This window comes from Myotis nattereri, assembly GCF_964212035.1.
Source record: "Myotis nattereri genome assembly, chromosome: 14".
In the NCBI taxonomy this organism is placed as follows: Eukaryota; Metazoa; Chordata; class Mammalia; order Chiroptera; family Vespertilionidae; genus Myotis; species Myotis nattereri.
In genome coordinates, this window is record NC_138089.1 from 44,646,766 (window position 1) to 44,674,700 (window position 27,935).

The 27,935-nt window shown below is 40.9% G+C and overlaps 1 protein-coding gene across 5 annotated transcripts in view; it reads left to right on the forward strand.

The window, feature by feature from the left end:
- The window catches only part of RARB (retinoic acid receptor beta), a 638,244-nt gene that overhangs the window by 460,080 nt on the left and 150,229 nt on the right, over positions 1-27,935 (forward strand). The window contains exon 1 of one of the 5 annotated variants that reach the window (XM_081105811.1): positions 26,697-27,539. The exons of 1 other annotated variant lie outside the window; for it this stretch is intronic. In XM_081105811.1, coding sequence (XP_080961937.1) covers positions 27,383-27,539 — 157 coding nt within the window. In that variant the 5' untranslated portion in view covers positions 26,697-27,382. Of the gene's footprint in view, positions 1-26,696; positions 27,540-27,935 lie in introns of those variants that run through there. 3 more of the 5 variants (XM_081105812.1, XM_081105814.1, XM_081105813.1) reach the window with 3 other exon arrangements.

Consider the following 27,935-nt stretch of genomic DNA (forward strand, 5'->3'; position numbering starts at 1 on the left):
CAAAATTTTATTAATATTATCTACATGCATATATATTTTATATACAAAAGGTTAAAATGTTATAAATTTATATACATGTTTTAGAGGGACTTATAAAAAGGATTTTTAAATAACCAGCTGGGTTCCATTTATATTTCTTCATTTTTAAATATGTTATAAGAAACTAATAAAATGCAAAGATCAGTAGATTTCAAAGCTTTCCATATTCATTATGTTGATCCTCCCAATTTTGTGCATGGATAGGATGCATGCATTTATGCCCATCTTACTGATAAGGAATGTGAAGCTAGTATCTTGCCCAAGAACTTGGGTTATATGTGGCAAGAGCAAGATGTGATCCCTGTTTTTCTGCTTCTAAATCAGAGCTCTTCTCCCTACAACATCATGGCTTTACGACATGAGATCATTTACAGATGGGCACATGCGTAGACATGACCCAGGAGGGTGGGTTTCTTATTCTAGCTCATGTAACACTGTGATGCTCACCGAGAAATAGGGTTTACTGGGCTGCCTATTTTTGATGAACTTGTCTCCCTAACTTCAATTAATACTTTAAGAGCTATGGCAGCTACTTTGGGTCACTATTGTCCTTTCCTCCTTATTAAAATAATCTTTATTTTCTTAGAATCTACCCATTTAAAATATTCCACTTCTGGACTCCTTTGTAGCTAGGTGTAGCCATGTCTGACATAGTTCTGGCCAACTAGATGGAAAGAAAGTCCCTTATAATGAGGCTTCAGGGAAAGCTATTTAAATGGGAACAGAATTGTTGGCTTTACTTTTTATCTTATCCCCCTTTGATCCTTTTTCTTCTTACCTGAAATGCAGACAGAATGCTGAAGAGGTAGCAACCAGCTTGCACGCATGATGATGAAAGTTACATATTTAACTAACAGAGTAGAAAGGTGGGAAGAGCTTGGATCCCTCAGGGCATTTAGGGAGCCATTGTGTGAGACCCGACTTGCCTACCTCCAGAATTCTCATTCTGTGGAAAACATAGGCCCCCTAGCTTATCAGGCCATTGTAGCTGCTGTGACTGAACTCATCCCGATTGGCAGAGTAAAACAAACTAAAAATGAAAGGAAAACATGTTAGATGGAACCAGAAGGGAATTTAAGGCTTGTCTCTCAGGCAGAGAATATATATAATCAGCAAGTCTCCCATCAGCTATCCAACCCGAGCTAAGGCCCCACCAGGAATGCCTTGAATTAGGATGAGGGTTCACTGAAGAACGCCTTAGGGTCTCAGATGTTCCCTTTTCATTGGGTTTTGTCATTTGCCACATTACGTCTCTGTTTCTTTATTTGCAAAATGGGATGTTGGTAAAACCTATCTCTTAGGATTGCTCTAAAGATTTAATAGCATCATATGTAACACGCTTAGGATACTGCCAGGCATCCTAGAAGCACATAATAAATACTACCCATTATTACTCTGATCTGGAAAAAGAAAGGCCAATCACTAACGAGTCTACATAGGCAAGAAGAGCTGATGCTTAGAGATACAGTCCCTGCAACTCTCCCCTTTCCATAGATAGGACCCCCATAGAGTGTCACTTCCTTCTCCCCATTCTTTTCTGCACAGAAGATACTAAAAGCATGGGAGTTTGCCTTGGGAGTGATCATGATGAAAAAAAAAGAGAAAAAGCCCCAAAAATCTATATTGGGTGGATTTGGAGGTTCCAGCATAAGTATCAAATGTAGTTCCTGTCTTTAAGAAAACTCACAATCCGGTGGGTGAGGGAGTAGGGAACAGTGTGTTAAAAAGCTCACGCACTGTGACATGTTCTGTGAGGCGCTAATAATAAGTAGCACGAAGTGTCAGAGAAAGAAGATCTCAATGTTTGCCTGAATCTCTGAGCAAAGGTTTATATTGGGGGTCTTGAACTAAATGTTCAAAATGAGCAAAAGGGAGAATCAGAATGGAATGGAATCAGGTGCACCTTAGAAGAAGTCTGATAGGATGTGAATGCCCCCAGGCTAAAGATATTCTTATTCGTTTTAAAAGCCCAGTACCAGTGCATGAAAATGACTTTTCCTTGTTGGGTTTTTTTTATATATATATATAGTTTTCTGCCTCTGGGATTTTGCTTTTGCAAAAACCACAGTTATTCAACACTCCTACTTCTGACTCTGATGAAGTAGCTGGTAGAATACCAATGATCCCAAGAAGAACAACTAGAAAGGCCAGAGAAAATTAAAACAAAAATCTTTCTGAAGCCATCAGCTCTGCCAAGGCATCCAGGACTTGAGGGGCCAAGCCCACTGAGAAAGGAAGGCCCCAGACTCTTTCCCCCTCAGTAATTTTCTCATTCTTCGTTGGATAAGGCAAGAGGTTAAAAAGCCAAGCAGAAGAAAATCTGCTCAAAAGCAGAGCGGGTTTTCAGAGTCTCATGGTACTGGAAAGACATGTAACAGCCCAGGCCCCTCATAGGACCCCTAAAAGGCAACACCCTAGAAGTAGGTGAACCCAAAGTAGGCCAGGCCTGAGAAAGTTAAAACTTTCTCTCTGGACAACTACGCCTTTAGATGAGCTGCCCCTATTCCAGATATCTAGATTTACCTTCTACCTGAAGAGAGGGTAGATCCTCTCTAAAGAGGGCATCATCCAGAGCCTCTAAGATTTTTCATACTCAATATCCCTCATTCTATCAAAACTTACCAAACACACTATGAAACAGGACCAAGAAGAAATAGCTAATAGAAACAGACCCATAGGTGATCCAGATATTGTACTTATCTTTAAAATAAATGTGATTAGTATACTCAAGAAATACATGGTAAGATGGAGAATTTTCACCAGCAAAGTTGACTTTATATTACCAGAAAACAAGTAGAAGTTCTGGAGTTAAAAATATATATATTTACTGAAATGAAGATCTCGATAGATCAGTTTAATTGCTGATTGGACACAGCAAAAGAGAGGATAAGAAACCTATAAGATAGGTTGGGGAAAAAGTATTCAGAGTGAAGCACTAAGTAGAACCAAATAGATAGAAAATACAGAAAATATAGACATAGGAGACATATTGAAAAGTTTATATATATTTGGATTCCTAGAAGGAAAGAAGAGAGAGAATGGAACAGAGGAAATTTTAAGGAGAAAAAGGCCATGAATTTTCCAAAATTGATGGAAGACATCACTACAGGTTAAAGAATATAATTTGAAGCCCCAAGCTACATAAAACCCAATTACTCAGAGCCAGTTTCATCCAACACTATTGATTTGTTCATGGTTTAGAAGGAAAACCATGTGAAGCTTCATTGAGTTCATGGTTCATGTGATTTTGGCTGGAGAATGAGATACTAGGGTTAAATTTGACCTCAATTTTGCCTTTAACCCTGAGTAAATCTAGGAAGATCAGTTAGAATAAAGTTACCCTGCCTTAACTTTAGAATCAGAACAAAAATACAAAATTTAGCTTTGTAATTTTGTGAGTTGTTGTTTTTTGTTTTTGTTTTTTAATTTGGTCTGATGTAAGAAGAGGCTGTGTCCCAAATTATGCTGCCATCCTAATAACTTTTTTAGCTTTTCTGATCAGTTCTGATATTTTCTCGCAAAATCTTGTCTTCTTTGACATTTGAGTGCTTGTACTTAGCACTTTTATTTTAACTTATTTTTTCTTTTAAGGAATCAGCTATCATCTTTTTTTTTTAAAGATGCCAACTTTGCCCTGACCGGTTTTGCTCAGTGGATAGAGCATCGGCCTGTGGACTGAAGGGTCCCGGGTTCAATTCCGGTGAAGGGCATGTACCTTGGTTGTGGGCACATCCCCAGTGGGGGGTGTGCAGGAGGCAGCTGATCAATGTTTCTCTCTCATCGATGTTTCTGACTCTCTGTCCCTCTCCCTTCCTCTCTGTAGAAAATCAATAAAATATATTTTTAAAAAAATAAAGATGCCAACTTTCACAAGCTGTAAATTCCATTTTATGAAATAAAAAAATTTTAATTAAAATTTTCCCCCAGAACCTTATAGTTGAAGGGCAAAGCTTCCCTAATAACTTTTAAGTGGCTATTTCAAGATTTCTTTTTTTTTTTTTTCCTGGCCAGGATCCTCCTGGAGCCTTTCAGAGGCTGCTGATAAGGCAAGGAAGAGCTCAATCTTGACTATGAAAACTCTACTTTAAAAATCACTGAAGCTTTCACTGCTTGATTCTTATTTGAGGAAAGCAGGGAGGAGTGAGATTTGTCAAAATGTCAATGGATTCTCAGGTTGTTTCACACGTTTCAGCAATCTTTGTTACTTCATTTTTTTCCAGAGGTCTCTCCTCACTGATGAGTAGTCTTGGCAAAGTCTTGATGGTTTCCTTCCATATTCGCAAGGTGTTGGCTGCACTCCATTTCACATACCAGCAGGGTTAGCTTAGCCGGCCTGGAGTGTTGTGTAGGCAACAGTAACATGCTTCTTGGTAGAAAGCTGACTTGCTAATGCTGATCCCCCTTTAACTCCTTAGAGCCACTGTTTTTTCCCCCAAGAGATACTGCCTACTAGAGCAAAAGAAGACAAGATGGCTGACTTACTCTCTTCCGTTTTTATAAGGTACATGGTGCTAGGGAATAGAGAATTGGCCCAGGGTAGAGAAGGTAAGCAGAAATATTTATCAACTTTCTCTCCTTCTCATTACCTAGTGGACATTTTTGAGCACCTATTATTGGCAAGGTCCCATAGTGGGGGATAAAGATAGGATGGAGGGAGGGGATGGCAATGAATTGGGCATGGCCTCTGTAGTTCAAGGATTGCCCACTAAGAGAATGACCCTCCTGAATGATACATTAATGCTAGTCACAGTCACATAAAACAAGTGAAATTTTTCTAACTTTCTGTCCTGGAAGATCACTCTCACTCCTCTTTGACGCCTACCTTCCAGTAGTTGATTGCTTCTTGAAGAACATAATTTGCTTACTACATTTTGTCAAGAATCTTAATAGACCTCATGCCCAATCCGCATTTATTTTATTTTTTTTTCAATCCATGAAAGAGAAAATTGATTCTATAGAACCAGAGAAAAAGATACAATGAGTGTAATCCTAAATCCACTAAGACAAACTGCAAGTCTGGCATTTGCAGATCTGAGAGGTGAGCTTAGCTTTATTTCTCTGCTTACTCCACGAGACCTGAACCCGTAGAGGCCCAGGCCGTATTTTAACCATCCCTTGTTCCCCAGAGACTGGAACAGAGACCTGGCATCTAGTGGAACTCGTAAAAGTCATCAAAAGTGTTTCTTTTGCACCACAAGATTGACAAGTAATCGATTTCAGTGATCCAAGACAAAATGACAATGATAATATGCTCGCAAACATGTGATAAGCATGGCTGTACATCAGGCACGAAGTTTGGAGTTGTGGAAATGCAAACTTACTTAATAGAGAATCCCTGCTCTCACCTGGCTCACTATGTGACTGGAGAACTGAGACAGGTGCAGAAATATCCATCACCCAAGACATTGTGGGGTGAAGAAATAAACAACATAGTAAACACTCGAGATCTGGGTTGCCAAATACGTTAGCCACTAGCAAAATGTGGCCAATTAAATTAGATAAGATTTAAAATCCTCTTCCTCAGTCACACTCGCTACATTTCAAATCCTCAATATCCACGTGTGGCAAATGACTACAGCCTTATAGAGCTCAGATGTTTTTCCATCATTGCAGAAAGTGCTGTTGGATAGTGTTGCTCTAGAAATTCAGAGAGATGAGAAAGCACCTCTGTTGAGTTGGTCTTGGGAGATTCCAGGGCAGAAGTGGTATAGGAACCAGCTCTCAGTAGAAGTGCAGGGCATTGATGAGTAAAAAAAGAAGAAGACCTTCTAGGGCTTTGCTAGGGCTGCCATAACTAAAGACCACAGACTGGTTGGCAACATAAATTTCTTATCTCACAGTTTTGAGACTGGAAGTTCAAAATCAAGGTGCCAGCAGGGCTGGATTCCTCTGAAGCCTCTGTCCTTGACTTGCAGTCGGCCACAATATTGTTGCCTCTTCACATGGTCATCCCTCTGTGCATGAGCGCCCCGGTGTCCCTCTGTCTTATAAGGACATTGATCATATGGGATGAAGCCTCGCCTTAACAACCTCATTTTAACTCAAAGACCTTCTCTCTAAATACGGTTTCATCCTGAGGCACTGGGGGTTGAGACTTGAACATATGAATCTTGGGAGGAAACAATTCAGCCCAAAATAGGAATGAAACAAGATAGGATCATCTGCCTTGCAACCAGATTAGCCACAAAATGAGCAGGGTGACAGAAGCCACAGCTACCAGACCATCCTGTGCAAATAGTTTGCATTGCCTTAGCTCAGAGTGATAAAGCCTGAGTTCCTCATTCATCCCAAGGCTTCTTGAAGGCTGCTCATCACCCGCACCAACCCACTGTCTTGGTGCCTCTAAGTTATCTTGACTTCCCTCTCTGCCTTTACTGTAGAGCGGTCTTTCAAGTCCTGTACGTTTTCCTACAGTAGACACCATCTTCCAAAACCATCTTTTGTTCTATTTCTATCACCCACATTTCTTTACAGTGGCCTAAAAGACTGCGTCCACCACAATCTTTTCAGGATATTTTCTTACCAGCTACATCGTGTGCTCTTTAAAATCCTTCAGTGGTTCCCCGCTGCCTATAGTCCAATATTTGAGGCTTTTGTCAACAGAACCTAATTTCTAAAATCTGCTACAGGTCTCACTATAGCTGGAAACGTGGATTGGCCAGGTAGTATGGTAGCCAAGAGACCAATATTTCAAGTAAAACAGACACGGATTCAAATTCCAAATTAATCATTGTCATTCGAGACCTGTTAACTGAAATTCAGTTTCCTTGTCAATTCTATAAGAATAGTGATACTTAACTTGAATGTTCCTGAAGAGATTAATTCATGGTATATACAAGGTGTCTGCTTGAATATGGTATGTTCTCAGTTAAACGTGCAATCATTACCATCCCTGACTCAACTTGGCACCTTTGAGCACACCATTTCACCTGCTGGCTGTGACCTCCCCCTTTGTATGCCTATGTTAGTAGCATTCTTTAAAGCCCATCTCTTTTTAACTTTACACACACACACACACACACACACACACACACACACACACACCTGTCCCATTCGCATCCTGTCACTTGCCCTCTGCACACCGAAGACTGCAGTTCTCTGTCAGGAGGCATGGTTCATGTAGAATCTCCAGTGCTAACAGAATTCTTTCTCACAGAATTATTCAAGGAAGACGTGCCTGGCAAGCAAAGCAAGCCACGACATGGTAAATGCCACCATGGCTTATAAAACAGAACAAGAAAAATTGTGATGCTATGAAATGCCCAAGAATGAATGTACCAGTGCAACAGGTTCTTTGTGATTCTATCTGATGACCTAGGACCTTTGGCCACAGTGGCCAAAGCCTATGGCTATGAGTCTTCTTGGTTCCTTGTTACCAGAGGAAAATGTGTAGTTCATGAATATCTTCTACTGACACAACAATTTTTTTTCACATTTGTTTTCTTGTTGTTTTCCCAAGAGACCATACAACTGACTTTGCTTTTGTCATTGAGCATCTGCTAGCAAATGTTCTGCAAACCTTCTTCTCCCTCCTCAGATCACATGCCATATGCCAGTATCTGCTGGGCTTGCACATTTCTCTGGTTGACCGTCACTGTAAAATTTGCATTCTGGAACACATTTATCATAAACTCAAGGTCTCACTCAAAATTGTGTTACCTCCATAATGCCATGGCATATAAGAACCTTCTGAAATCAACTTGAATATTTGGGATTCATAGAGAATGCAAAATCCCAGAATCTTTTCGGCTATTAGAATCTCTAAAGTGCAACTATGCTTGAAATTTCTCAAGATTTGAAAGCACTAAAGAGGTACGCAAGAGTGTAAACTGTACAATATTTTGCTTTTTTTATTACAAAGGACTTTTTGGTGGGCTTCCCTTTAAAAATATGCAGAATTTAAAGTAGCCAATCAAAGGTGGGTTGCGTGTCCAAGCCAACTGAGCATTTCCCCTATGTCCACTCTCCAGAAATGTTACTGCTTAAGTCCCCATAAGAACAGTAAGTACGTTCATGCCTTTTACACAAAACGGTCTTACTTTCCCATGCCAGGAATTCTTCTAGCAGGGAGTTGGAGAAAGAATGGAAATATTTCTAATTTTGATCCTGGACAGAGTCTAAATCAGACATGTATTTACATCAGACAGTTTCTCATTGCTATAGATCTTGGTCACTTTTTCACGTTTGAGCACAATTTACAACAATCCAGTTCTTGTTTTCATCCATTCTCTTAGCCCAGAGTCCATCCATCATTCTCTTGTGGTGAGATTTTGTACACTGGCCAAAACACACTGTGCTGATCCCTCGGTCCTAAACATGACTGGTAACGAAACAACTGAGCGTGGGTTATCGTGCCATTCAAGATAGATTGCTCTTCCTTTGATTTAGCGCACATTCACAAGCTAAGATACAACCAACTATGCCTGGTCTGCCACTCATGAATTCTCATTACCTGGCTAATTAAATGGTGCTTTCCAGGTGCTGTCCTTAAATAGTTTCTCAAGTCTAAACAGTTTCACAAATCTGTCTCCAGTGTTTTCTCTCAAAGTGGCAGCAGAATAAGCGCAAAGAACATGATCACCATGTCCTCTAGTTCCTATCTGAGCAAGGCAGTTCCTTTGACCCTGGAATTTCCACTGATATCAGCTGACTTTATAAAGAACTATTTACTTCATGCTTGTCTGCATTGCCTTCGAATCTTGGATCAGTGAACTATCTGAGCCTAACGGCATGTGTTACCTGTATATGGCTGTGACTTGTTAGTTTGTTTTCTTTATTATTCTCTGCTTAATTTGTTTCATGGTGCCGTGAATCCTGTTAGGGCAAACTCAATATATTCTAAAGTCCTGTTGGAAAAAATTGGAGTGGTGTCTAGGCAGAAATTTGGTAACTAATGGGTCCTCATGTCCCCTTACCTGAAAAAACTCACAGGAGCTAATATTTGGTGTATCTACCCAATTCTATGTCCAGTGATGTCTTGTTAAATGATTCTTAAAATTGACCATAATTAAAGTATTTACACCATGGAAATTGGCATGTACTACAAATCAGAGCTTCTCCCCCACAGAGAGCCAGTTGTTAAATATTTACCAGCACGCCATTGGGCAAAAGTCAGCCTATATCCTATCTAATAAAAGACAAAAAAGGGTAATTGATCGTGCCTTCGCTACGCTTCCCATTGGCTAATCAGCAAGATATGCAAATTAACCCAACCAAGATGGCTGCTGGCAGCCATGCAGCTGAAGTGAGCAGGAGGTTTGCTTGCTCCAGTGATGGAGGAAGCCAAGGTTTCCCGCCTGCCGCGGCCCGGCTCTAAGCTCCGAAAGCAACAAAGTTTCAATTACAGAAGCTAAACAAACCCAAGATACCTGCTTCCAGCAGGCCGTGGCCTCAGAGCTGCAGCGAGCAGGAGCCAGCTCTCAGCTCCAGTGACAGCAACAAAGTTTCAATTATAGAAGGTAAATAAATCCCAGAATAAAAAAAAAAAGAAAAAAAGGAGAAGCTGGGAGCTTCAGTCACCAGCCAGCCTGAAAACGGCCCTCGGCCCCTCACCCAGACTGGCCAGGCACCCCAGTGGGGACCCCCACCCTCAAGGGGGTGTGACCAGCTGCAAACAGCCATCAGCCCCTCACCCAGGCTGGCTATGCACCCAAGTGGGACCCCCACCCTGATCCGGGACACCCTTCAGGGAAAACCAGCCGGTCCCCACCCATGCACCAGGCCTCTATCCTATATAGTAAAAGGGTAATATGCAAACTGACCCTAAGAGCAGAAAGATTGGGAATGACTGGTCACTATGACACACACTGACCATCAGGGGGCAGACGCTCAATGCAGGAGCTGCCCTCTGGTGGTCAGTGTGCTTCCACATGGGGGAGCTCTGCTCAGCCACAAGCCAGGCTGACGGCTGCCAGTACAGCAGTGGTGGTGGGAGCCTCTCCTGCCTCAGCAGTGCTAAGGATGTCCAACTGCAGCTTAGGTCTGCTCGCTGCTGGCAAGTGGACATCCCCTGAGGGCTGCCGGGCTGCCAGAGGGATGTCTGATTGCCAGCTTAGGCCCAATCCCCCGGGGAGCAGGCCTAAGGCAGCAGGTGGCCATCTCCCGAGGGGGTCTCAGACTGCGAGAGGGCACAAGCCGGGCTGAGGGACCCCCCACCCCAAGTGCACAAATTTTTGTGCATCGGGCCTCTAGTTTGACATAAAAGGTCAAGATCTTAAAAAAGCCTTGGAAAGTTTTTCAAGAGGAATTGGAGCTGTTTTTCTAAATCAGTGGATCCCAGCCCTTTGATACCTAGTATCTCCATTATATACTTATAAGTATTTAAAATATTTTACAAAACATCCAATATAATTCTGAAATGAAATGTATCAATAATATAACCTACCTACTATAAACTTCTAAAAAATCAACATAACATCCTAATAATAATATAAAGAAACATGAAAAGAAAGTTAGTTGTAATAGATTAATTTATATTTTAATATGTAAATGTTAGGACATGACTACACTGAAAGACAAGATAAAGTAGCCAAATGCTCATACCTTTTAGAACCAGTCCAATTCTGACTGACAGAGGTGAGGTTTGGGTGAATCAATATGATTTTTTTTTTTGGAATGATACACAACTCTTGGTAAATTCTGCTTAATACAAAATACACCTTGAAAGAATAAGTACATATTAAAACCATGCAAAAATTGTTTATGTGTATGTATAGAAGAAGAAATTTGTGCCAGGCCAGAGTAGCTCAGTTGGTTGGAGCATCATCCTATGCACTGAAAGGTTTGGGGTTTGATCCAAGCGATGCTTTCTCCCTCCTCTCTGACCCTTCCTTCCTCTCTCTCCAAGCATGTCCTCAGGTGAGGATTTTTTAAAATATATTTTTAAAGCAGGAATTTGTTTCTAGATTCAGGTTAATATTACCTACATTCTAAAGTCGTGTGGGACATGAGTGGCTATTCCTCATTGTACAGAAGGACTGACATCTCTAGCACCACCCACTAAATATCAGTAGTTCCCCAGTCAAAGAGGCAACCAAAAATATCTCCCAACGCAGCCTAAGAATAGTACTGCCACTCTAAATCAAGGCCAAAGAATTGCCTTTGAGGGCCTGGCCTTTATGTACCCCCTTTGTCTTGATGGGTTGGTATCAAAGAGGAGAATTTCTTGGCTGAAAGGATACCTGGGCATCCAAACTACCCAAACTCCCAGCAAGTCCAAAAGATGCAGAGATAACGGGGAGAGACAACAGGGAGCTTTAGGGAAAGGGACGGTGTCAGAAAGGCTCCTTTCCAGCAGGTTGGTGCAACAGGAGCCTAGGAACTGGGCGATGGGGTGAGGAAGAGGGCAGAAGCAGCTGACATTGGAGAAGTGGCAAATGGCAAGTGGAAACACCAATCCTGTTTAAAAATTGTCTGTCATCTTGGAATGGTAGGTAGCTTGAGGAGCAGTCATTATGGGGCATTATAGAGCCAGGGCATTTCATCCCTCGAAATGACTCTAAATTATTTAATCATTCTTGGCTTCTTTTTATACATTGTGGTTAAGGTGCTTCTTGGTGGGAAATTGATAGCAAACAGTTACCTAGAGGGAAAGGCGTATTTTATTTTTCTGTTGTCCTCTGCCCTTCATTTTCTTCTTTCTCCTGCATGTAATGTCTTAGATATTTAGTTAACAGATAAATATTATATCTTGGTATATTGAGGCTTTGGTGTTTCTTCATTAGTTGTTGCTATTAACCAAGGAACCTGGTTATATAAAGGCTGACATGTGGTTTCATTAAAATGCTCTTTGCACTTTAGAGTTAAATATTCAAAGCTAGTTCTGTAGTGATTTCTAAACTTCACTCCCCTTCCCCCAAGTGTTTGACCAGCTTATGCTAAGAGCTCCTCACCCTCTCAAGATTGTTGACTGGAGTAGTTGTTCTCAAACTTTTTCAATCCAAGGACCAATTGAGAGGAGTTTAAAAAAAATCTGTGAGTCATCAGACTCATCCATTATTTATTTTTTGAGTAAACAATTTTATTGAAACATACATAGAAAGAAGTGCACAAATGATACGCATACGTTTGGAATTTTGTTATATAACTGAATATGCTTATTTAACCAGCACCCAGATCAAGAAACAAAACCAAGAGTTCCTTTATCCTTCTTCTAGTCACTAACTCTGACCCAAGGATGACAGGGATCCTGACTTCCAGCAGCACAAATTAATTAGACCTATTTTGGAACTCTTTATAAATAGAATCATAGAGTTATACTTTTTTGTGTGTTCCTGACTTCTTTTATTCAACATTATGTTTGTGGCATTTATCCATGCTATTGAATGTAGTTGAAGTTCATTTGTTCTCATTGTTGGATAGTATTTTAATGGATAATTATATCATTTTATTTATTCATTCTACAATTACTGGATATTTGGGTAGATTTCTGTTTGGGGCTATTATGATTAGTGCTGCTATGGCCAGTATTTTGTACATGATTTTTATGTGAAAATATGTATGCATTTCTATTGGGCATGTATATACAGGAATGGAATTACCATGTCCTGGACTTTGAGGTATGTCAGGTTTCAGTCAATATTGACAAAGGGTTTTCCAAGAAGTTGTACAAATTTCAATTCCAACTGGCAGTATATGAAAATTCAGATTTCTCCACGGATATCTTTGCATATCCTTGATATCACTGCTTGTTTGTTTGTTTTCATTTTGGCCCTATGCAGTGCTATTGATTTGTGGTCTTAAGTTTGTTTCCCAGAAAACCAATGAAGTTGAGCACTTTTGCAAACAAGCCTGGTTAGGAAAGGGTGTCCCAAAATTCACGCAAGAAGTAATTTTGATAGAAAATACAGGTTTATAATTAAAAATTGTAAATTTTTTATTGATTCAGAAAGTATATAGTATAGGGTTATGTATGGAACAGCACATCGGGTAAATGGCCTCCACAGCTTTGCTGGCACATACGCAAAGCCGTGGTCTTCATTGGTCTTCATTGTCCCTGCTCCTGGGCCATAATCAGTACTTGGTAATGCTTGTCAAATTGAAGGGATTTAAATCAAAGGGCAACAGATATTAGAATTTGATTCAATAAACCAAGTAAAGTTAGGCTTTTATTTTTTGTTGTTGTTGTTAATGCTCAGGCAAAATTCAAATCTTGCGTGAATTTTGGGACACCCTTTATTTAGCTGCAGTACATTGGCATGGCCAGCATTTATTTTCAAATGTTAGTATCTTTACTGTACTGGCTGTTAAATATTTTGTTAAATACTGTATTCAGGGGCAGCTTATTGAAATATTATTGACATACATTAAACTGTAATTTTCAAAGTGTAAAATTTGGTAAGTTTTGACAGATGTATTCATCTATGTAACCATTACCATAATCAAAATAATGAACATATATACCAAAAAAAAAAAAATCAACAAAATGAAAAGGCAATCTACCAAATAGAAGAAAATATTTTTCAAATGATATATCTGATATAGGGTTAATATCCAAAATGTATAAAGAACACATGCAACTCAATAGCGAAAAAAATAAACAATTTTAAAAATGGGCAGGAGATCTTAACAGACATTTTTTTAAAAGAAGGCATATAGATAGCCAACACAGGCATGCAAAGGTGCTCAACATCACTAATCTTCAGATAAATAAAAATAAAAACCATACACCTGATAGGATGGCTGATATAAAAAAGATAGGAATGTAAAGAAAAGGGAACCCTTGTATACTTCTGGTGGGAATGTAACTTGGTGCAGCCACTATAGAAAACAGTATGGAGGTTCCTCAAATAACTAAAATTAGAACTACTATGTCCAGCAATTCCACTTCTGGGTATTTATCCGAAGAAAATAAAACACTAACTTGAAAAGATATCTGCACCCCCATAGTCATTGCACCATACAATAGTCAAGACATGGAAGCAATCTAAATGTCCATTAATAGATGAATGAATAAAGAAGATGCAGTATATACGCATATACACTGAAATATTATTCAGCCATAAAAAAGAAGGAAATCTTGCCATTTGCGACAACATGGATAGACCTTGTGAGCATTTTAAGTAAAACAAGTCAGTCAGAAGACAAATATATCATTTATAGGTGGAATCTAAACACATGCACACACACGCACACACACACACACACACACACACTCATAGATACAGAGAACAGATTGATTGGTGATTACCAGAGACAGAGGTGTAGGTGTAGGGCTGGTGAGCGAAATGGGTGAAGATCATCAAAAGCTGCAAACTTCCAGTCATAAAATAAATAAGTTCTGGGAATGTAAATTGTGTTGTATTTGAATGTTGCTAAGAGAATAAATCTTAAAATATCTAAACAGGAGAATAAAAGTTTGTAACTATATGTGGTAATGAGCATTAACTAGACATTGTAGTGATTATTTCACAATATCTACATAAACTGAACCCTTATGTTGTACACCTGAAACTAATATAACATTATATGTCAATTATATCTCAATTAAAAATAGTAATCATGAACATATCCACCACCTTCCCCAGAAGTTTCTCCATGTGCTTTTGTAATCTTGTCTACCTGTCTATCTCAAGTCCCCCAAGCCCCGACTTCAGGCAACCACTGATTAGCTATCTGCTATGATATATTAAATTGCCTAGAATTTCCTTATATAAATGGAACCATACCTTAAATATTATTTTGTGTCTCTTTTCTTTTACTCAGCATAATTATTAGGAGATTCATGTCAGGCATAGCACGTATCAGTTCACTTCTTTTTATTGTCAAGAGTTGTCCATTCTATGTTTATCAGTCCTCCTGTTGATGGACGATTGGATTGTTTCCAGATTTTGGCTATTACACATAAAGTTGCTGTGAGCATTCATGTCATTCACTAAAAATATACTTCAATGTTTCTTGAGTAAATAACTAGAAGTGGGATGGCTGGGTTGGTAGGTACGTGGTTAACTTTTTAAGAAATTTCCAAACTTTGCTTAAAGTGTTTGAGACTAGTAGTAGTAGTGTGTCAGAGTTTCAGTTCTTCCCCATCCACAGCGACACTTGGTATGGTGGCCTTTTTAATCATAGTGATTCCAATCGGTGTGTAGTGGGATCTCGTTGTGGTTGTAATTTGCATTTCTCTCATAACTATTGATGTTGAGCATCTTTTCATGTGTTTGTTTGCCATTGTATTTTGTCTTTGGTGACATTTCTGTTTAAATCATTTACCCACTAGGGGTAAAGGTAGGATGCTTGAGTTATTATTATTAAATTTTGAAATTTCTTTATGTATTGTGGATAGAAATTTCTTTTCAAATATATACTTCTCCCCTTAGTCTGTTGTTTGTGTTCTCACTCCTTTAGCAGAGTTTTTTTGAAGGAAAGGCATTTTAATTGTGATGAAATCCAAATCATTCATTTGGGTTTTTTTATGTGTCATACTTTGGTGTCATATCTAAGAAACCTGTGCCCAACCCAAGGTCATGAGATTGTCTCCTATTTTACTTCTAAAAAATTGATAACTTTTTGTTTTAATTTTAGGGCCATGATCCATGTTGAGTTAATTTTTCTATTTGGTGTGAGCTGTGGATCATTTGTTTGTTTGTTTGCTGTAATGGATATCCAGTTGTTTCAATGTTGTTTTTTGTAACGACTGTTCTTTCTCTTGGTCTGCATAACTTCCTTATCATTTAACTGAAAGTATAAAGCTTATGCCATAGATTTTACTTTTTAAATGATGTCTTTTAATAATTAGACCTAATTTTATTTTACTTACGGTGAGGCCTAATTGACTTGAAACAACACATTGTAGTTTCTGCCAATTTTAGGTTTCTACCAAGTTGTACATGGCTCTATTAATCATTGTCTTCCAAGAATGCTATTTATTTAACAAATATTTATCGAAGGATTACTATGTGTCATGTACTGTTTTTTATTGGGGCCATCACAGTGAACTGGATAGAGTTGCTGCCCTCAAGGCGATAACTTTCTATTATCAAAGACATACAATAAAAAATAATGTGGTCAGGTAGTAATAATCACTATAAATTTTAAACTGTAGGACCAAGGAACAGTAATGAACATGACCTAGAGTCCTATTTTAAATAGGACCATTAGTGTCTCAATTAAGGCAGTCTATTCATAAAGAAACAGATTTAATAACTCATGTTACTATCTAAGCAAAGAGTATTCTATGTAGAGTAAAAGGAAGCTCAAAGATGCTGAAGGAGTGTATTTGACATATCTAAAACCAATTGAGAAGTTTAGATCTTGAAGAAACCTTCCATATTACCCAGTTTGAGGATTGCTGGTCAGTTTCATCTTCAAAGCCAATTCCAACAGATTGGTAGTGAATGCCTACAGAGTAAGGAGTCAGCACTTTTTTTAAAGAAAGGTCCAGTTCATAACTATTTTCAGCTTTGTGGGGCATACCATTTCTGTTGCCATTGCTCAAATCTGTTGTTGGTTGAAAGCAGTCATGGACAATATGTAAACAAATAAATGAGCATGTGCTATTCTCCAATAAAACTGTTTTACAATGACAGGTGGTGGGCTGGTTTTGGCCTTGTAATCTGCCAACCTCTGGGCTAGTCCATTGCTCGGCAGCCTCACCCAGATCTTTTAGAAGGTACACATTAGTAATTCTGGCGTGGGCTCTGATGAGGCACCCCAGTCATGCCTTTGCCACCATGAGTCACAACAGCCTCCTCATGTTACTGATCAGACCAGACAAGTTCTCACAAGCTGTTAGTGTTCAGATAGACCGCTGGCCTCCCAACTCAGTTTTGGTATATTAGCCTGTCCTTACCCCTCCAGATTTGCCACAAATTACATATATAACAAAAATAGAGCTTGGAGAGCGGCCTCCCTCTTCAAGTGCAGCCCACATGGCTAGAACCAGCAGAAGCCTGGATGGCAGCCTTTCCTAGGAAGCTCCTGGTAACATTCAGAGTTGGAAGTGAGGGCTTCTTCAGAGTCTGACACATTCTGTCTATACCACGCAGAGGCGCTCTGTCGTTTTTCTTTGAATCTGGAACATGGCGGGGAGAGGGGAATAGGTATCTGCTGTGTTCTCTGCCACTGACCAGTCTTCCCAAAAGAAAGGGGAGGAGGCCTGGGCCCAACTAGGGAAAAAGAAGTCTTTAACCTTTAGACTTCATGAGGGTTGGGCATTTGCATGAGGAATATTGATATCATCATTTTTTCTTATTTTATTTTTTAAAATATTTTTATTGACTTCAGAGAGGAAGGGAGAAAGAGAAAGAGATAGAAACATCAATGATGAGAGAGTCATTGATCAGCTGCCTCCTGCCCGCCCCCTACTGGGATTGAGCCTGCAACCCGCAACCCAGGCATGTGCCCTTGAGCAGAATTGAACCCAGGATCCTTCAGTCCACAGGCCAAGACTCTATCCACTGAGCCAAACCTACTAGGGTGCAATTCATTTTTTTTTAATATGTTTTATTGATTTTTCACAGAAAGGAAGGGAGAGAGACAGAGAGAGTTAGAAACATCGATGAGAGAGAAACATCGATCAGCTGCCTCTTGCACATCCCCCACTGGGGATGTGCCCGCAACCCAGGTACATGCTCTTGACCGGAATCGAACCCGGGACCTCTCAGTCCACAGGCTGACGCTCTATCCACTGAGCCAAACCGGTTTCAGCATTTTTCTTAACACCGATTCCTCTAGGACTGTGTCCTGGCATTCACCAAGTGGAAGATCTGACACTTCAGTGTGCAGAGTAAGTACCCAAGGACCTTGATTAACATGCAGATTACTTTCCCCAACCCTAGAAATTTTCTTATGTAGCTCTGGGTGGGAAGCCCTGGAATTGCAATGCTTTGGGAATCATTACAGTGATCTTATATTTTATCATTGCATTTCACTTAGGGAGATGTTTCATAGTTCTATTATTTCACTTTCTTGCCCTCCCATGCTCATAGGTTCCCTTACATCAGTGGTTCTCAACCTTCTGGCCCTTTAAATACAGTTCCTCATGTTGTGACCCAACCATAAAATTATTTTCCTTGCTACTTCATAACTGTAATGTTGCTACTGTTATGAATCATAATGTAGGATGGTCTTAGGCGACACCTGTGAAAGGTTCGTTTGACCGTCAAAGGGGTCGCTACCCACAGGTTGAGAACCGCTGCCTTACATTTTGGAACTGTTGCTTCTGGAAAATCTTTACTACTCTCTTTGGAACCACCTCTAACTCAAAACAAAAAAAAAACAACAAACAATGGCAAAATGCCAAAACTCATTTTGTAAGCCACTGTGGTACCCCCTCAAACAGGCGTTGTCAAAGCCATTGATTCAGGTAAATATTGAGAGGGTGGCTTTTTACCCTGCTGTTTAAAAGGAGAGAGAAAATGATTTTTTTCATCAAAAATATTTATGTTGTATTTATAGTGTGCGTGTGTGTGTGTGTGTGTGAGAGAGAGAGAGAGAGAGAGAGAGAGAGAGAGAGAGAGAGAGAGAGAGAGATGGTTGTTTCCCCAACAGAAATTTCACAGAGATTTCTATCTGGCTTTTTGTTACCTTCACACTTCCCATTCAGGCCCATTGGTCTCTTTTATTTGCCTTTTTCTCTGTCAGACACCAGGGTGAATTTAAACTCCATTCCCTCTCCAATGGCTCCTCTGATGTATTTGTGATTTTTTACATTCCTTTTGCTAGTAGAATCTGATGGAAATTCTTTTAGGGCCTTCAGCTTTCCCTCAGAGTCAGAAACTTTTGTGTTGCTAATAGAACTCAGCTTCATTAGCATTTCAAATCCTGAGATGCTCTTAGAGATCAGTGTTAGATCTGAGGGGTGCCCTGGCAACAACCTGATTATCAAACCTGTTTAACTGAAATCTCCAGTGGTCAGTGACTTTGACCTTATTTCTGCTAGTACCTCTCACCAGGAAATCCTTTTCAAGGATTCTAGAGAAAGACACAGGCATAATCTGAGAAGCTTTACTTTTGTGCCTGTCCATACTCTACATATTGCCTTGCAAAAAGCCATGCTCTCTCTATCACTATTGGTGGTTAGATCATGGGTAGATGATGGGTCAGAGCATGGATATATATGGGTAGATAGATGAGTAAATGGGTAGGTGGACAAGTGAGTGGGTGGATAACTAGAAGGGTAGATGGGTAAATGGATAGAGGGTTAATGGGATGGATAACTGGTAGATGAATGAGTAAGTAGGAAGGATTGATGGATGGATGAATGGATGGATGGAAGAAAAGATAAGATAAGGTAGACTAGGATAGGATAACACAAGTCTTCCATCTTGTACAATACCTTTGCCATTTTATTAGCCATAATTGGTGTTATGTTCCTGAGACTAAATACCACTTCTGCAGAAAATGCCAAGTCATGTGGTATATTTCCTTCTTCCCACAGGAGCAGCAGGGTGGGGCTTGTCAAATAGTGCATTGCCATTCTGACTCAGGGTCAGCTTTGTAAAATAAAAGAAACCATCCTCCTTAATCTACACACACACGCACACGTGCACACATGCACGTTTCAATGCAGTAGCACATACAGCGAAATCTCATGGAACTTGCCCTAATTGCATGTATCCAGATCCCATAGCCTGAAAGGTGCATCCGGGTCGAAAATGACTGCCCTGACAGGAGAGGCCCTGTACCTGGTGGCACTAGCATTTGAGGCGTATTTGAGCTATGAGTTCCTGACTTCATTTTCTCCTTGCAGATATTCCACTAACATTTTAAAATCACTTCTATCTCAGGCAATGACCTAAGTACTTTTAACTTGTATTACCTCATTTAATCTTTCCTATGGACTTTTCACATAGGTACCATTAGTATTTCCATTTTGCTGGTGAGAGAATTGAGGCATGCAGAGGTTAAATTACTTGTCGAGGTTCACACTAGTAGAGGGGAGGCTGGAATTCAAGCACAGTCCGTTGATGTCCAGACTCTTTGGCCCCACCTTACTGCCTCTCTGATCATGAAGCTGACCTTTGAGAGTAGCATGGTCTAACACAACTTTCCGCTAGGATGAAATGTCCTATATCTGTGCCGTTAACATGGTAGCCACATGTGGGTTTTGAGCACTTGAAATGCAGCTAGTGTGACTGAGAAACGAAGTTTTTAATTGTATTGAATTTTAATTAATTTAAACAGCAGTTTAAGAGCCAACTAATAGCCTCTGTTCATACGTAGGATCTTCAAAGAATGAAGTGTTGAACTAGGAATTAAGTTAGGCATCTCAGTTATAGACATTATCCTTTATTAATAATATTAACATGAAATAATTGCAAAGCACTCTTAGAATCCTTTGTGCTTCTTTCCATCCTTTGAACAAGTCTCACTGCTCTTCTAAGCTCTCTGCCAACGGGGCGGGCACATCTAATCTTAGCTCATTGGAAGATGTATTGAGACGAGACATGAAAACAATTCAGGCAGAATAATACAGGGACGTCATGGGCATGCTGTATGTAGCATGGCGGTGCCGTTGACATTTATTCTCAGGAATCATTGTTAAAGTTTCTATCTCTCAAATACTGCCAGGGCATATTGAGGGGAGAGGAGTGTTGATGGACATAATGGACTTTAAAGGAAGAGTTGGTGGTGGACAAAAGGAGGTACAGGGGCATCTGGACCCGTTTGAAGGTAGAAATGTAATCTCATGCCCCTTCTTACAGGAGGAAGTAAAGAGAGTGAAGTAAGAAAGTGGGAAATTATGAGCCAAGACAGAAGGGGACGTGATTCTGGATGAAGGAATATAATAAAAGAGCCATATTATTCATGTGGTACACGAGTAAAAACTGGGTGAAGCTTTTAAAGGAGAAGAAAAATTAAACTGTAAACAAAACCCAGTATACATGGGTAGGTTTCATAGGGATAAAGACAAAGCAATGTAGAATTTGGTGAAATGTTGGTTTAGAATACAGGTGGACAAACTTCAGCTCCAGTCCACTGCTGATTCTCATAAGGTTTTCTTGAACACATCCAGGCCCATTCATTCATGGTTTATGGCTGCTTTATCCACAACTGCAGAGCTGAGCCATTATAGCAGAAACTCTATCACAGGCAAAGGCTAACATATTTCCTGTGGCACTATTTACACAAAGGTTACTGACTCATGTTTTAGAACAAAAGGGGAATATATATTAGCACAGCCATCCTGGAGTACAATTTTGTGTAGCCATCAGATTTTAAAATGTACATCATCTTTGACTTGGCAATACTGCTCCTAGAATTTTATCCAGCAGATGTTTTAGTACACATATCCACAGGACTTCTTAGAACACTGGAAAACTGGAAATAACCTAAATATCCAGTAGCTGGACACTGGTTAAATGAATTAGAGCACATTAATGTAAAGAGACACTATTTAGCTTTTAAAATAGACATCTATGTACTCATTTCTTAAGTGAGAAAGTTCTGTTTATTATGAAAAGATGTTCAGGAGATACTGTTAGATTAAAAAACGTTGCAAAATAAGATGTATTATTTGATTAGGTTTGTGTTAAAAGCAGCAAAGAACCCACCCCACGAAGATATAGGCCCAGCACCTATGACAGTGACTGGCACATGGTAGGCACTCACCATTTGATGAATGAATAACATAGGGGATATATATATCCTTTTCACTTTATATCTTTCAGACTAAACTCTCTGAGTTTTTATGAATAGGTACTAGAGGCCCGGTGCACAAAATTTGTGCACAGGTAGGGTCCCTAGGCCTGGCCGGCAATCAGGGCTCATCAGGGCCTTCCGGCTGCAGGCCAGGGCCTTCATTCATTCTGAGCCACCCCCTGGTGGTCAGCACACATCATAGCGACCGGTCAAACTCCTGGTCAGTCGAACTCCTGGTCAGTTGAACTCCCGAGATAACAATTTGCATATTAGCCTTTTATTATATAGAATTACTTCAAAAAAATCTAAATTAAAAAGGGGGAAAGTAAGAGGAAATAGCCAAAGCTAAGTCTCCCCCAAACTGATCATTGAGATGGTGCCCCCAGCAGTGGCCATCAGCTGAGAAATGGTTGGGAGCTTATTGCTCAGTACCTAGGCCTTCAGGAGGGGATGTATTTAAGTCTGAAGTTGGGACCGACAGAAACTGTTGGTCTTTAAGAGATGTCTTCATGAGTCACGCACAGCAAAAGCCAAGAGGTGCTAAAGAAAATAACTCAGAAGTGTGGGAAGAGAGAAGTGTGCCCCTCGTCCTGGGGGAATGGTGTTTTTAAGTAACCGGAAGGAAACTGAAAAAAGCAGGAAGCTGGAGAGAAAGGAGCCCAATTAAAGAAGGACACAGTGGCCAACACTCGAGGTGGAGAGAAGTGTTTGAAGAAAAACAGATGCTTCTTGGGGTCCTAAGAGGACCCAGTCTGCAGTGATGCAGACAGCCACCTCGCAAGGCCATGTTTGGTGCTTCTGGTATGAGATCCACGAACATCAACCGTCCTGGTACATTAGCGGGTGCTCTGATTGAAGGGCCTGCAGCAGTCTCCGTGGGTGATGAGTGTTAGAACCTCTCCCAGCCGCTCTGCCTGTGGTGAGGAAGCCCTGGGGACCGCCTCAGCGCTTGGCTTGTGCAGGCAACACATCTTGGCCTTGGCTCCCCTGCAAGACACACACATCACTGAGTGCTAACCATTTGTTCTTCTGGCAGAACTGTGGTGAGAGGGGTTTATAGGAGATTAACAGCAAAAAAAATAAATAAATACTTAAAAAAAAAACATGAAAGAGACAGGTGTGTCTTTTTAAAACAATCCATGTCCACCTCCCTCCACTCCCCCCTCCCGTGCACGCCTGCACTTTGCATGACTTGTGCCTGGGGTGGATATGTCTGCGCCTGTAGGAATCACTTTATTTAGACATCACACAAAGCATTCAACCAGTTTTTGAACACGACCGGCTGCAATACTGTCGCCTCGAGATGCCTGCTCTTTCTTCACAAAACTCTCCAGTTCCAGCATGTTTGCAAAGCGTGATTCATGGTGTTTCTTTCTGGATTGTCCAGTGGGTAATTGCTGTGTGAAAACCAGAGAAACAGATGTAGACCCTGAACCCGGCCTATAAATTTTTGTTTTATGATTATGGGTTTCAAATGTGCTGTGTCACACTGACAAATACACGGTTACTCTGAAACAAAATGGCTTTTGGTCTCAAACTTTTGCCTTTCTGTTTGGGGTTGGAAATACGTTTATTAGGGTTTCTTTTATCGTGGGTCAAACACAAAGGAAATGCAGGTCCTCGGATAACGTCATTTTGTTCGAGTTATTTCGCTATGATGTTGATGTAATGTCTTAGGAACTTAACTCTTATTTCTATCAATTAGCTGATGGGAAAACTGGTTTTGTTATACATTGTTTCGCTTAGTCGCAGAAAATTTTTGACAACATAAGTGAGGGCTAACTGCGCAGGAAATGACATTTATCCAAATCTTATTTTATGCTGTACCAAGAGGATATTTGGGAAAGGTTTTGTCCAACTGATTAATGTTTAAAAGATGCATCAATAATTTAAACTTCATTATCAAGAAATTAACTAGGCCATTTGTCACCTTCTACCTAGTCATTCATCTTTTTAGTACACGGGTATGTATTTAAAGAATTGTGCTTTATTTGTGTGTCTTTACTTAAGATGAAAATTTGGAGTAGGAATCAAGTTTTTAAGAAGTGTACGAATTAGATTTACTGATGAAGAAATGATAAGGAATGTGCAGCTAAATTGTGGGGCTGCTTTATAAATGAATACTTGGGTTAAATAATAGTTCTCATAATTGCGTTCAGCATAATTAATTCATGATGAGAAAAGATTAACCGACTGAATACTGTTGCAGTAGGAGACACCCATAGTATTCTGTTCACAAGGATTTAAATGCTGATCGTTCATTTCAAGGCCCAAGTTTTTTTCTCTACACTTAAGACAACTTTAAGGCAATTATAAATTTTAAATATTCTTGCGCAAAAAAAAAAAAAAGAGAGAGAAAACACCAAATCTCCCAGCCCCTACTATGCGCATACTGTTATTGTTTTTGTGTTATGACATAGTACTGAGGGAAGAAATCTGGGAGCAGGTGTGCCCTTTTGCGATGAGGCTGATTCTCTAGCTTAAGAAATGAGAACAGAATTCAGGGGACACAGCCCTATCTGGTTTGGCTCAATGGATAGAGCGTCAGCCTGCAGACTGAGGGGTCCTGGGTTCGATTCTGGCCAAGGGCACATGCCTGGGTTGCAGGCTTGATCCCCCAGTGGTGGGTGTGCAAAAGGCAGCCAATCAATGATTCTCTCTTATCACTGATGTTTCTCTCTTGCCTGTTCCTTTCCTCTCTAAAATCAATAAAATATATTAAAAAAAAAAAAGAATTCAGGGGACACAAACCCATCTTCATTTCCCTGAGACCAGTGCACCCTGTCCTTCGGCAGGATATTGAGTGAGGAAGTGCAGTGGCCTCCCCTGGTAGCAGATACCTGTACACACACACCTGGCAGCACTGCCCTGTCTCACCAATTAGTTCCTCCTGCTGTACTTTAAATAGAGATGCGTCCTCCTCTCTCCCTGAACAACTGTTCACCCACGTCCAGTAGTGGGTCTAAAATGAGCCCAGTTTCCAAGGAACTCTGAGGACCTTAAATAAACATTTGGAGCTATAAGTCTCAAGGACCACATAGAAATTGCCACTTGATAATGGTGCTTTGTGTATCTTTACAACTATCTTAACGACAGTGTGTTAAATGTTTTGTAAACTCCTCCACGCTCCTTGCTCAAAATGTGTGTTTTCTCTGTAGTTAAAGGGTTTCTTATAATACAGCTCTGTTACAAAATGAGGATGATATAAAGAGAGAGAGGAAATAAATACATAGATTCAGCAAAATCTCGCGGACTTATCACCCTGGACTTTTCAATAGCACGATCTGAGCTTGCGGGGCTGAAAATTGTTTTAATGTGCCTTCGTAAAAGGACCTTGGACTTGGGAAGTGTGTGCGATGCATACTTTTCATGTTACACCACAAGTGCCACTGAGCAACTCCGCTAGACAGTATGGGGCGGGGTGCCCCCTGACAGGCTTTGTAAAAGCCTGGATGCCAATGCACATTCCAGCACTGTCCACCAGAAAGGAGACTGGAGCAGCGTGTCCCTGCAAGGGGCAAGCAGGCTGTCCACCTGCCCGCCCTGCTTGGTGGGAGAATTATGAGTAAATATTGGAGAGGCAGGGGAAGAGGTGGGGTGTCTTCATTCCTCCCAGAGTTTCCCTTCTTTGAAGTACATTTGCACCCTTTAAACAAGTTATGCAAAATGGCTGCAGGGTGGGCTGGCTGTCCGTCAAAGCTCTCTGTCAAGGGAGTTTATTTGTAAATATTACACCTGTCCTTCTCAATGTTTTATGACTTGGTTAAAAAGCTTCTCCCTCCTCTAGGTGGGGTCAGTGTAGGAGGTACAGAAATAATTTTTTTTCTCTTAAAACAATAAGTAGCCAGATGGGGCAGGGGCTCGTGTTGGTGAAAATTGGCCCTTGCAAATACAAAACCCTCACACTTAACCAGTTTTCAAATATGTGTTTAATATTTTTTTTGGGGGGGGGGTTGGTGATTGTGTGATGAAAGGCCACCGATATGCTATCAGGGTGCGAGGCTATGGGAACAGCACAGTAATTTCTGCATTAGACAGGGATTCCAGGGAGCTGGGTTTTAGTTGCGATTCTAAGCTGTATTACCTTAGGCAAGTCTCAGATTCTCTGGGCTTTTATTTCCCTAGTTGAAAAATAAGAGAGGCCCTGGTTGGGTAGCTCAGTTGGTTGGAGCATTGTCCAGATACACCAAGGTTGCGGGATCCACCCCCAGTCAGGGCATATACAAGAAGCAACCAATGGATGCATACGTAAGTGGAACAACAAATCATTGTTTTTCCTTTCTCTCTCTAAAATATCAATAAATAAATTTTTAAAAAATAAAAATAAGAGGAAAAGTCACAGCTAATATTTGTTCCAGGATATGTCCTAAGTGTCATACAAGCACTATTTCTTTTGGTCCTCACAGCAACCCACTGAGGTGGGTAGTAGTATATTCCCATTTTATAGATGAGAAAACTGAGTCCCAGATCACACAGCTGATAAGTGATATAACTGGATTGGATTTGGGCATCTAGTTCAGTTTGACTCCCACATCCATGCTCTTGAGCACTATATATTTGCTCAGGTCAGGACCTGAAATCCTCTCTATCACTGTGTGTGTGTGTTTGGGACAGGAGTAACCAACTCTTGACTACTCCCTATGCTGAAAAGTAACTGAATCCGGAAAGCTAGCTTTGTACTCCAGAGCAAATGCAATGCCAGGGCTTGCAAGAGGGGATAAGGAGAAAAACATTATGAAATGGAAAGTTTCTCATCTGCAGGCTTCCCCGAGGGGCAGCCGTTCCCTTTTCTACAGTTTAGGGCTTGCCTGTGCTTTTTCGGGAGTGGAAAAATACATAAGGTACAAGGAATTTAACAGACAGAGAGGCGCTCAGAGGAATTTACAGGGTGGGCTGGGGGCGAGAGGGTGGGCGGGAGGCGAGAGGGGAAGGGGGAGGGGGGGACAGGCGCTTGCAAGCGAAGCGGCTGCAAAGAAAAAGGCGGAAAAGGGAGAGAAGTGGGCGCTCAGCGTGAGCCAGGAGCGGCGTCCTGGCTCCTCCCCGGCTCGTTTTAAAAGCACTTCTTGCATTGTTTTTAAGGTGAGAAATGGGAGAGAAAGAGCCGGCTCGCGCGCTCGCTCGCTGCCTGTGTCTCTGGCTGTCTGCGTTTGCAGGGCTGCTGGGAGTTTCTGAGCTCTGTGAGAATCCTGGGAGTTGGTGATGTCAGACTCGTTGGGTCATTTGAAGGTTAGCAGCCCGGGAAGGGTTCACCGAAAGTTCACTCGCATATATTAGGCAATTCAATCTTTCATTCTGTGTGACAGAAGTAGTAGGAAGTGAGCTGTTCAGAGGCAGGAGGGTCTATTCTTTGCCAAAGGGGGGACCAGAATTCCCCCAAGCGCGCTGTTTGAGGACTGGGATGCCGAGGACGCGAGCGATCCGGGCAGGGCTTGCCTGGGCACCGTCGGGGTAGGATCCGGACCGCATTCGGAAGGCTTTTTGCAGGCATTGGCTTGGAAGGAGAACTTGGGATCTTGCTGGGAACCCCCGCCCCGGCTGGATTGGGCGAGCAAGCCTGGAAAATGGTAAATGATCATTTGGATCAATTACAGGCTTTTAGCTGGCTTGTCTGTCATAATTCATGATTCGGGGCTGGGAAAAAGACCAACAGCCTACGTGCCAAAAAAGGGGCAGAGTTTGATGGAGTTGGGTGGACTTTTCTATGCCATTTGCCTCCACACCTAGAGGATAAGCACTTTTGCAGACATTCGGTGCAGGGGAGATCATGTTTGACTGTATGGATGTTCTGTCAGTGAGTCCTGGGCAAATCCTGGATTTCTACACTGCGAGCCCGTCTTCCTGCATGCTCCAGGAAAAAGCTCTCAAAGCATGCTTCAGTGGATTGACCCAAACCGAATGGCAACATCGGCACACTGCTCAATGTAGGTTTATTTTTTTCCCTTCTTCTACCAAGAAAAAAAAAAGAAAAAGAATGAATTGTCTCTCTTGCATGCAATAAAGACATTGGAAACAAACTGCACTGGTAGCAAGACAAAGGGTTTAATGATTTAATGCTGAAAGGGTGTGATATGCTGGCGTGTGCATATTGATCCCCTCCGCTGAAATTTTCCTGTAAGATGTTTTCTTCCCAAACAACCCCTCCCGACCCCCCGCTCCTCTCCCTACCAACCTTACAATCTCTTGAAAACAGTTTTTTGTTTTTTTTTTAAATCTGCATGGAGGGGAGGGTAAAAAGTAGAGGGTGACCACAGGACTTTGAAACATTCTTCAAGTAAGGCAATTTGACACATGGTGCAGTTTTTACTAAGACGTATGCA